The sequence below is a fragment of the Crassostrea angulata genome, chromosome 8 (genome assembly GCF_025612915.1).
Source record: "Crassostrea angulata isolate pt1a10 chromosome 8, ASM2561291v2, whole genome shotgun sequence".
NCBI lineage: Eukaryota > Metazoa > Mollusca > Bivalvia > Ostreida > Ostreidae > Magallana > Magallana angulata.
This window is the reverse complement of record NC_069118.1, coordinates 19,397,533-19,408,970: the sequence shown is the minus strand read 5'-3', so window position 1 is coordinate 19,408,970 and position 11,438 is coordinate 19,397,533. Positions and strand designations below refer to the sequence as shown.

General features: G+C 33.6%; 2 protein-coding genes across 2 annotated transcripts; both read right to left on the bottom strand.

Moving 5' to 3' along the window:
- Positions 1–1,954: 1,954 nt before the first annotated feature.
- Positions 1,955–4,625, bottom strand: LOC128160233 (MICOS complex subunit Mic19-like). The gene is made up of 7 exons (XM_052823530.1): positions 4,469–4,625; positions 3,841–3,898; positions 3,592–3,605; positions 3,224–3,283; positions 2,904–2,974; positions 2,482–2,617; positions 1,955–2,101 (listed from the first exon to the last, which is right to left on the bottom strand). The coding sequence occupies exons 1-7, from the start codon at positions 4,529–4,531 to the stop codon at positions 2,078–2,080; spliced, it is 426 nt and encodes a 141-aa protein (XP_052679490.1). The 5' UTR covers positions 4,532–4,625; the 3' UTR covers positions 1,955–2,077.
- Positions 4,626–5,325: 700 nt separating this feature from the next.
- Positions 5,326–10,787, bottom strand: LOC128159673 (uncharacterized). The gene is made up of 9 exons (XM_052822843.1): positions 10,707–10,787; positions 10,228–10,347; positions 9,744–9,893; positions 9,380–9,523; positions 8,855–9,009; positions 8,273–8,426; positions 7,576–7,734; positions 7,123–7,253; positions 5,326–6,595 (listed from the first exon to the last, which is right to left on the bottom strand). Exons 1-9 carry the CDS (start codon positions 10,785–10,787, stop codon positions 6,544–6,546), a joined length of 1,146 nt encoding a protein of 381 aa, XP_052678803.1. The 3' UTR covers positions 5,326–6,543.
- Positions 10,788–11,438: the final 651 nt, after the last annotated feature.

Below are 11,438 nucleotides of genomic sequence, written 5' to 3'. Positions count from 1 at the left end.
GGTACGGTGAGGCCACAATGGGGGATCGAAGTTTAACATAGGAATATATAGAGTAAATCTTTAAAAATCTTTTTCTCAGAAACTAATCAGCCAGGAAAGCTGAAACTTGTGTGAAAGCATCCTCAGGTAGTGTAGATTCATAGTTGTGAAAATCATGGCCCCCGGGGGTAGGGTGGGGCCACAATGGGGGATCGAAGTTAAAAATAGGAATATATAGAATAAATCTTTAAAAATCTTCTTCTTAGAAACTAATCAGCCAGGAAAGCTGACACTTTTGTGGATGCATCCTCAGGTAGTGTAAATTCATAGTTGTGAAAATCATGACCCCCGGGGGAAGGGTGGGGCCACAATGGGGGATCGAAGTTAAACATAGGAATATATAGAGTAAATCTTTAAAAATCTTCTTCTCAGAAACTAATCAGCCGGCAATGCTGAAACTTCTTTGGAAGCATCCTCAGGTAGTGTTGATTCAAAGTTGTGAAAATAATAACCCCTGGGGGTAGAATGGGGCCACAATGGGGGGTCGAAGTTTAACATATGATTAAATAGAGTAAATCTTTAAAAATCTTCTTCTCAGAAACTAATTAGCCAGGAAAGCTGAAACTTGTGTGGAAGCATCCTCAGGTAGTGTAGATTCAAAGTTGTGAAAATCATAACCCTGGGGGTAGGTTTGGGCCACAATGGGAGGTCGATGTTTTAGATAGGAATAAACAGAGTAAATCTTTAAAAATCTTCTTCTCAGAAACTAATCAGCCAGGAAAGCTGAAACGTGTGTGAAAGCATCCTCAGGTAGTGTAGATTCATGGTTGTGAAAATCATGATCCCCAGGGGTAGGGTGGGGCCACAATGGGGGGGGGGGGGGGTCAAAATTTAACAAAGGAATATATAGGGTAAATCTTTAAAAATCTTCTCAGAAACTAATCAGCCAGATGTTTCTTTATAATTGTTAAGACTTTGGCCCCAGGACAATTCTTTGGCCTCCCGAGAAGGTTCATAGTTTGATGTACGTTTATATCTAATATATAAACTATTGTTAAGGATCATTTTGAGAACTGCAATACTCAACATATGATAAGACTATAAAATCATCTTGTTAGAAAAGGGACTAATGATTATAAACATAAGAATATCCAGGGGAAAATGGATTTTATTTATACAGGATCTACATGTATTATTGTACATTGTCCAGATAGTTTGTATTATGACTCCATTAAGCTGATTTTATCATACCTATTGTTCCTCAGGTGAGCGATGTGGCCCATGGGCCTCTTGTTCATGTTACCATGGAGATCAGATAAAGAAATCCATTCCTTATTCTACATAATTTATTTACTGATTTGTTTGTTTTCTTCTGTTGCAAAAGCATAATGGCTGTTCTAATTAATTGAAATAAATATATGGTGCTCATGATACATCTTGGAGTTTTAAGTTGTTTTTTTTTTTTTTTTTTTTTAATGTCTTGAGATTTTACCCATATAAAGAAATGATGTTGTGAAACAAATTGATACAAAAAAGTTTAACTGGCCTTATTATTACATGTAATTTCATTAGCATATAAATGATCACTTTTTAATAACTGTACATGGATACATTGATTTTGTTTATGAAACAATTTGCTCTAATTCGATATAAATTGGATAAGCATTTTTATATCATTTGGTTCGTAAAAAAAATTCAGTAAAATGGTCCTTATTTTGAAATTCTGATATTTGTAAAGAATTTATATCATTTTAGGGAGTTGATTTTATTTTAAGTTTTAGTTTACTCAATCTGAATAAAAACTTTTGAGACTCTTCAATACAGTTGAATCTTACCATATGCCTTGATCCATTAGCCGCCTCTACATCAGTTTTGTTTACACAATACACAATGTATTCAGAACAAAACATACATGTAGACTGAATTTACTCTATATCCCCTCGAACATTTGTAAAGATAAAAATATAAGATCACCTAATATGCAACACATTTTATTTTTGCATTGCTGAATAATCACAAAAAATGTCCCACTATCAAATAGTGATTCTGTAATGTCACTTTGCTGAATGTATCTTGGAAATATCTACAAAATGTCTCCTCATCCTTTCCTCATCAACGCATTCTGAAATGGAAAAAGCAATATCGGCTTTAAAAATGTTACTCATTAACTTTGGATATTTTTATCTGCAGGCTTACACATGAGTCATTGATAAAAGGGTAGGTATTGGCTTATATAAACAGCCGAGACCACAGCTGTCAAAATATAGGATATCTTATTAAACATAATATAGGGCATGACACAAATTCCAAAAATACTGTTCACAATGTGATGTGGTTGCCATCTGTGAAGAAGAAGAATTTTAAAGTTGTTAAAAAGCTTGCTTCTAAGTTCTAATCCTTTTCTTATTCATGAATAAAATTCATTCAATTTATCAGTCTTTAAGTTCATAAATAACTTATTAGTGGTAAATGCTTGTTGCATTAAAGAAGGACAACTCTTACAGCTCTGGCCCTCTCCACACACTCGAAGAACGCTCGGACGTCTGCCGAACACAGCAGCGTCTTCTTGTGGTTATCTGTGTAGCAGCGGAATACTTTGTCCTGGAGGTCTTGACAGACCGGGGATCCTGTGGTGTTCCTGTCAACAATAGACACACGCACAAACTGATACTGCCAAGTCACAGAGACACGTTATAATAAAGATAGACACAATAAATTGATACTGTCATGGCAAAGATATGCATGCTTATACAAAAGTGATATTTTTGAATTAAGGTAAATTAAATACAAATAGTCCATTTGTCAGAAGAATTATATCAACTGAATATATTGAATCGGACTGTACACTATACCAAAATATACCTTCCAATTACTGAATAGCCACTTTAAATCTGCTGTAAAGTAATGCATTCTTGTGCACTTACATGAATTTCTTTTCAACCTCCTGAACAGCTTGTGCAAACTCATCCACTCTGGCATTTAGCAACTGTGCATTCTGAAAAAAAACCCAACAAAACTATGAGTTCTATTGCATATTGGTTCAACAGAATGCATGTACCTAGAGTTGATTGTTTTTCCGGTATTTAAGAATGCTAGTACTAAGAACATTGTTTCACTAACAAGATTCTTTCTCTTGTATGGCATAGTACCATAAAGTTATAATCATTACATATTTGTATTTTCAAAGAATAGCCAGTTCCCTGCAATACATTTATGGATGAATGATGTAGCAAAATTTACCAACCTTCTCTTCAAGTTCTTTAAGTTTCTGGTTGTAAGAATCTGTAAATTCCTCTTCACTCTCCTGTTGATTTGAAATTCAAAATAAATATGAATGGTTTTATTGATTACGTTTGATGACAGATGACAGATTGTGATAAAATGTCAAACACAATATTACAGATGAAATCTTTTTCAGAGATTGAATGTTATTTTTTTTTTTGGGGGGGGGGGGGGTTGTTTACATTTATAATTCATCATACAGATCTCTGCATATCAAAGTACGGTACACTTTTAAAATATAAAATAATCAAACTGTTTGAATATGAAAAGGAAACACCACAACATCACAATGTGATTCAAGAGAGATCTGTGGTATTGACAGCTACTGACCATTTTTCTTCTTGCTGAAAATAAAATAATCAGAATTTATAGATGCACTTTTTTTTATTGTAAACTCTCTTTTCCCCTTTTACATTACATGAGTAAATATAATTTCCTACTACATGCATGCAGCACCTATATAATTAATTAAAAGTCATTGTAATTGTACAAATTAAATATTCTAGAATTTGCAGAGTAAATAAGTACAAATAAGATTAAATAATTCAAAACAAAATTAAAAAACATTTCTATACTTACAAGGTCTTCCTGTTCTATTTCCCTGGCTTCCAATTCTTTTGGCAAAATCCTCAGTAACCTTTTTGATAAATTATGTGTAAATTGAGGGAAGGTATCAATGCAAAGCTTAATCAGTTTGCTATGACTCAAACTGCCTACTACTGATACATTCGTATACTGGATGTGACAAAATCCATGTGGATGTAGGCTATGCCTGTCAACTTCTCAAAAGAGAATAATTACTCTTTGGCAGTGGACATTAAACATTAGACCAGAGAGCTATCATTCTACACATACTTGAGGTTGCTAATCAAGATTTTGGTATCATAATGTGTTATTGTTTACATTTTTTCTCGATCTGATGTCATTACTATTTGTTTGCAAGACGAAATATTATTGTGATGGCCATTTTTTGTTTGCCAAGGACATACCGATACTTTAGGATAATCTTCCTAAACCCTCAAGTTTAACTTTAACCATACTAGGATAAAAAAACTGGTTCTATGTCGTTTTTACAAATAAAGTAATATACAGGTTATACAATCATCTTTTATAATTATTAGGCTAACGTTCACTGAGAAAATTCGAGACGTGTCTGCATCCACAACTATCGCGTTAACATTGTAATTAAATGAATTAAAATGCAAACCATAATTTGGTTGTTTGGATCCTGCTCAAATTCGATCCGTCGTGTACTGCCAGAACCCCCCATTGTTGGGGAATTTTCTTCACTTCAGTAACTGAAACAAGGTCGGAGCCGGGGATAGATGAGGAAATTCAGAATAGTAGTGTAATTTTAAAACTGGTCACTTATCTAAATACGGAATTAATAATTCCGGTAAGAGCATCAACTATTTTTTAAAAACATCATGAAACCAAAGGGAGTATCTTCAACTACTAACACAGTAACAATAAACACGACTGAATGATGGACTCATGTTACAGGTTCAGAACTATCTCCACCTAAACCTAACCCCCACTCCTAGAGTTAGTACATGACGTAATAATGCATGGACTCCACTCTTGATTTGTACATTATTGAAATATTTCAACAAAGGTACCGTACACATCATTTCCTAATGCACTGAATTTAGCATGCTTTAAATGACTGATGGATAGAACCAGACCCTGAATAATGTAAAACAAAACTAGGCCTGGCCAATGATATATTTTTTTTCAGCTTGAAAAAATTGACTTTGGGCCAAGTCAGGGGAAATATATCAGTACCATTTGAAAATGCTACTAGTAAAATTTAACCTGACAATTCACATCACAGTATAATTTTTAATGCATTCCTAGTCATGCATAAATCTATAGGGAGTTGAAGTTGAGAAATAAAAATTGACAGGGATGGGGGTGGGTTTACCCCTGGCACCAGGAAGAAATCCTGAATCCATGCTTGCATAGTGCTTCTTTTAATTTTTAATGTTAAAAATCAATCAATTGCTTGTTACTCAATAATCAGTTAAGATTTTTAATGCAGGCTTTAACACAGGCAATAATAATTTTTGAGTGCCAAATATAAGCATTTAACAATAAGTACAATTCACAGGAATGCTTTATATTGATGAATATACATGAATTAAATCAAAAACACAGTGAATGTACAGCAAAATCTAATATGCAGCACTGATCAGATGTGAATTTGTGACCTACATGTAGGAGTGTAATGAATGCTATTTATTTAATATTAGCAAACATTTTAACCTAAGTTGAATCAGTTCAGTCGAGTTTATGTTTGTGAAAATTTGGTATAGCTATCCAGTTTATTCTATCATTAATGTACCAGGTAATATATGTACAAAAATATAGTATTCAATATATCAATACTATCAAAGTAATTTGGTTTCCAATTAGCATGTATAAGAATAGCTTTATAAAAATACTGTCATGTTTAATGTGTATAGCACATTAAATGGAATGTTTTCTCTCATTCATTCATTCTCTCTCTCTCTCTCTCCAATTCAACAATGTACATAAGTACCAGTAGCATATAAACTGTCAACAACAACTATCAACATCAACAACCTTTTTGGGTGTTCATACAATACATTGGTAGGCAGTCTCCACAAGCTTGCAAGCCTTGTGTCAAAGCACTGACCTGAAGACTTGCACAACCAAAACTTTGTAAAAACAAATGAAAACTCAGTCTGTTTAAAACCAGCAGACACCTCCTATCATATGGTTCTCTGTATCACCATAAAGGCCGAACATTTTTACCGGGTGGTAAATCTCAGGTGATGGCAGGGCTTATCTTATAAAGGTGTGAAAGCTTAAAACTTGATGGATAGGCAGCATCGTTTTGAAGTTTGTACAGGTCAAAAAAGTTAAAAAGTTTGTAAAATGTTCAGCCGTTAATTTACAAGGAGAAGTGACAACTTTTGATCAGACAAATCACTCCTAAAAAGTAGGAATGAATTGTACATCAGAAAACAAAAAGATGTCATGTTAAAATCAAGAATTATACAAAGACAATATTGTTTTCTGAATTAACAAAATGAAACCCAAATAAAAGCATAATTTTTTTTCTTGAATATAAAATGCAGTTTCAAACAGTAATAAAAAAATGGAAGATACAGAATTTTTAAAATTGGAAAGATAAAATAAAATTTTAGGTACTAGTAATCAATTGCACCAATAAAATGTATATACTTTACACAATATCATAAATACATGTACAATGTATAATAACAATAATATCACACTGGAATAGAATAATCTGCATCACAGGGTTGTTTCTCTCTTCAGGTGTCTTCCTTCATGAATGTCAAAATACCTACAAAACATTATCAGCAGGTGGTCAGTTCAACACTGCAGGGTAAAATAGATATCATTTATGCTCTATAGAACTCAAAACTTTAACTTTCTGTCCAGAGGGCATTTATCAATGCATTGTTTTACGATTTACATTGGCAGTTTATAAACAAACCTTTTCACTGGTTTGATCCTTTAATAGTAATATATTGTTTATCTCCACTTTTTCATGATTGATCACCAAATGGGCAACAATGGAGGTAAATCATTCTGTATTACCAACATTTTTATTTGCAAAACTAGTCATGAAAACTTGACTTTACTCTCAGCTAAACACAATGTGTGCATGCTAGGGAAATGGAAAAAGGATTGAAGGACAGAAGACAAACACAATATGCCACTGCCAAGACCTGGTGCGGCATAGAAACTTGAAGGCAAATATTACAAGAACAACTTTTAGTATCAGATTCACAGACTCTAAAATTTAAAATTCTGTATAACAATGAAAACTCTTATTGTGTATAAATTTTTCTGAGTTTCATGGCTCACCTGTCCATCAGAGTATCAAGCCACTCTTTGTGGGCCAGGTTTTCCCTCCATGACCTGGGGATGGCCCCCAGTCCTAGCTTACAGCCCAGGAGAGCCCCCGCCACAGCCGCATTGGCATCCGAGTCTCCTCCCTGTCATAAAACACCAGGCATGAAACTTTTCTTGTAATAGTTTTGTTTTCATAGCAATTAATTTTTTATCTTTTCCATGATACTTAATGGAGCTGCAGATTATCAAATTTTATAGAGCTTAACAATGTAATACAAAATAAAATAAAATTATAAATATATAGCGGTACTGATTATTGTAGAAAATGCATTCATATTTCTTCTCCATTTTAATCAGGAGATACCGGTAATTGGAAAAACTAAACTATTAATTTAAGAAAAACTTTTTTCATTTGGGAACATCAAAACAATTCTTTTAAAGCACCAGTATCAAATATAAATTTACCTCTAAAACAACATCTTGAATCGCCTCACGGAAGTCTTTCTGTCGTAATGCCCAGAAGCCTGCTCCCAGGGTTTTGTACGTGTAATTCGCTTTTCCTGGCTCATCTAACTTCAGTTCTTTTAGACTGGATGGATGCATAGCTCGCTTCAATTCTTTCACCTGTACACAACAATTGAACTTAATATATGCATAAGGTCATCCATTATACAATACACACATAACCACCAATGGGACAACATTAGAACTGAATCAATGGGTTGTTACAAATACATGTATTCAAAGATGTAAATACAGATAATAACACCAACAAGGGAAAATTAGGTTTTTAATCAGCTACCAGGCAAATCTATCACATTTATCTGTTTCTTAATTGCATGTATATGTGTTTAAGATACATTATACTATATATTTTTGATAGTTTTCATATAGACTTTGCTGAGACCTAACCTTGCTAGTCGTCATTTTTTTTTATGACAATACTATAGATTTCTTATCAACTAGAATTCTTAATTCTGAAATTGCAATATTTTCTATCAAAACGTGAGAATATAAAATTGTGAGCACAGAAATTATGTTGTAATTTCATGTATTAGAGCTGTCGTAAAAATAAAAGCGAAATTTTAAAATCCATAAGAGATGCTTCTTATGAGTTTAAATGGATATAAATTCTTCATCCTTACTTAGGAAATTACCATACCTCTGCGTAGGTGACGAGGATTTTGGATGCGTAAGTAAATGACTCGTCCACTACAGCCTCTACGTCGTAACTCCCACTCTTCTTGATCTGTCGCTCATTCTTCTGAACGAGTAGAGCTATTGTTGTTGTTAATGCAACACATGAGGCTTGGCATCTGCAAATTTCATTAGATTGATAAAATATGGTACAAACAATACAACATATCTAACTCAGAAACATTTACATGTATTTGTATAACATAAAACAGCCGCATTGGGAAGAATGAGTGCACTTGAAACAAGGTATAGCAGTCTGCATTTTAAAAATGCAAAAATTATGTTAGATATACAAGCAAATAGGTTTGGACTTCAACTCTTATATTAAAGTACAATATATTTGTTTTTTAGTGTCAAATTGTCAATATATCATACAACTGTTTACTTCTTTCTGGCAAATAATGCATCCTATCTAGTTTTTGCAAGTATGCCTGACTTTGCCATTAGACTATGCCACACTAAAGTGATGGGATACAACAGGTATATCCATATCCATTCAAATGATGATAGTCTGTTCACTCTGCTGTCTTCAAACCAACAAACCCACCTTGGATCTGGATGGGTGATATTACAGATATCCAGCGTGTTCTTTATCACAGTTCCTATGGCGTTGTAGTGAAGAGTTCCCAATATGGCCGTCCTAGACAGAGCACTGTTTGTGGCCGTCAGTTTGCCAGAGTCTCGCCACAGTATTTCAGCCGCCTTAAAATCCATTAACAATGACATTAATGTAAGATATTAACTAGCCAGGTAAATAAGGATGCACAACATCCATAAATTTATGAAGATTGAGTGCTTAAGTTAATTGATTTTATAATGACCACAGGTCATTGCTGTACCATTGATAGTTTTTACCTCACCCCCCTCCCCCTCTGAAAAAAAATGCAGAGGACAGAGAACAATTTTTCTTAAATGTATAGTTATTACATGTACAATAACAAAGTGCCCTTCTTCTTCTGAAATTGGTTACCAGTAAAAGCTTATATTAATCTGATTATACAATTAATAGTTATGGATTGTAGCAGCTGGTATAATATTGACTGTCTGTCTTACTGGCTCTGTAGTAGTTCACCTTTTCTGGTTCCTCTGAGAATTGTGAGTGAGAAATGACAGCCTTAATCTGTGGACAGATTCCATTACCACACACATCATCCAACTCAGGAAATCCCTTCTCTGACCATTCCATGAGACAACGAGCAAAATAATGAGGTTTCACCTGCACAAACAAAAATGTATATTTAACAGTGGGACTACTCCGTATCCATTAATGGTAGGATCATTTTTATATTCAAATAATTTTTTCTACATCTATTTCACTTCAAAACAGGCAGTTACAGTCATTGACAAAAATGTTCAATTCCTAAATTCCATCTTCAAAACTAGGAAGAGAGTGGAAAATGATACATTTCATTTTGAGTGAATTTTCTTTGAATTACCTCTCCTTTGTTCATGATGATGGTCCGGAGAATGAGAATCATCATGTCGGACTCGTCCGTCCATTCCCCAATGAGCCATTTCCGTCTGTGTATATCAGAGACAATTTTTTTGTGGATGTACTCAAGATTCTTATACACCTCCCTGTATCGCTGTAATACAAGTTCTATTCTTGTTAAAATCTGATATCATATGTTTCAAGTCTATCATTTTATGATATCCAATATATGCAGTAAATAAAGTTATTTTTAACAGTGTTTAATGTAGGCCTGCACAGCTCAAGGGCAATTAAATTAAGAAGGAGGAGGCTTTTTCCCAATCGATGAAAACATTTGTTTGTTCACAAATATATTCTACCACATACACTTGGTCAATATTAACGAAACTGAACATACATCAAACTGTTAATTTTTTTTAGCAGCTAAAAATGGACAAAACAGCAGAATATTGACCAACAGATAGAAATATGAATATGTTATAGTAAACCTTTCTGGCATCCGACTTAGACAATGTCTCAGTCAACAGTCCAATGGCATCCCCTGCACAATGTCCGTATACACAGGCATATATTCTGTCAAACGCCTCGTTAGCACCTTTACGAATTTGCTGGATGGACCAGAAAAACTTGCATTAATTATTTTATTATCATGTACCATATGGAACTTGTTCAGCTTGTTGTTTACAGTAGCTATAATTGCTTCAGTCAGACAGTATTCGTATGTATTTGCACAATTGATGATAATACAAAATTGATGAACAATATCGATTTTGATATGTATACAACTTAAACAACACAATAAATGGACACATAATTGCAAGGACTGCAAAAAATCATTTGTTTTCATTTGACCACGTCTGACATTTCTAAATAAAAATGACCGCGTGCAGTCCCAAATGAAAATAAGCGAGAAAGTATTATAAGTGATCGATTATTTTTTCCTTCTTTTCACTTTAGTTTAATTTACCTTGGAATATGGGTGATACTTTCTTGGAGAAGATAACATTAATCTATTTAAATTCCGCGGCCTCCGATCCGGGGTCGCCATTTTTAAGATAATATCAAAACCGGTCCAGGTCAGCGATATTTATTCCGGCAAATATCATAAAATGCATTTAGAAGGAAAAAAAAACGTATTAACAACAAGACACCACAGAAGCACAAACTTGCCCATATTTTATATTGTATACAATCTTCAGCCTTTAAAATCAGTTCAATTTTTGTAGCTAAAAAATAATAGAAATTTTGCGAATACATGTAGCTATAATAGACGAGAATTTTTTTTCTGATATACATGTACGCAAATGAACGCAATGTAAACGCACTCCTTAGCGCCTGCCCTTCTAGCAAAAAAGGAGCAGTTTCGCAATTTACCGCGAAGCTTTTGCAAAACTTGTTAATAATATTAATGCGAAAAAATAAAAGTTTTTTTTAGATATAATAACATTTGTGGTCATCTTGGAAGACTTAAAACTCTGATTGAAATTGGCATTAAGGTTTTTTTTTTATAATTATTCAAAGAAGATGGGGGAATAAGATGGCGCAACTGCCCATTAGGTTTAGTCGTAAAATGCAATTTCAAATTTAACATTTTTTTTTTCAATTAAATATATTTGATATGTTATAATACAAGTTTACAAAAGGGTAATTTCTAACTACATGTATATTCAGTTTGTACGAAAGCCCATTGTGCTCATTC

Bases quoted from the DNA above. Each gene is read 5' to 3' on its own strand.
- LOC128159673 (XM_052822843.1), bottom strand. From the start codon at position 10,787: ATGGCGACCCCGGATCGGAGGCCGCGGAATTTAAATAGATTAATGTTA. The intron at 8,427-8,854 runs GTGGGTTTGTTG...TGAAATTTGCAG, and splicing joins ATCACCCATCCAGATCCAAG to ATGCCAAGCCTCATGTGTTG. The intron at 7,254-7,575 runs GTAAATTTATAT...GTTTTATGACAG, and splicing joins TTCAAGATGTTGTTTTAGAG to GGAGGAGACTCGGATGCCAA.
- LOC128160233 (XM_052823530.1), bottom strand. From the start codon at position 4,531: ATGGGGGGTTCTGGCAGTACACGACGGATCGAATTTGAGCAGGATCCA. The intron at 3,899-4,468 runs GTTTGCATTTTA...TTTATCAAAAAG, and splicing joins ATCCAAACAACCAAATTATG to GTTACTGAGGATTTTGCCAA. The intron at 2,618-2,903 runs GTAAGTGCACAA...TATTGTTGACAG, and splicing joins GAGGTTGAAAAGAAATTCAT to GAACACCACAGGATCCCCGG.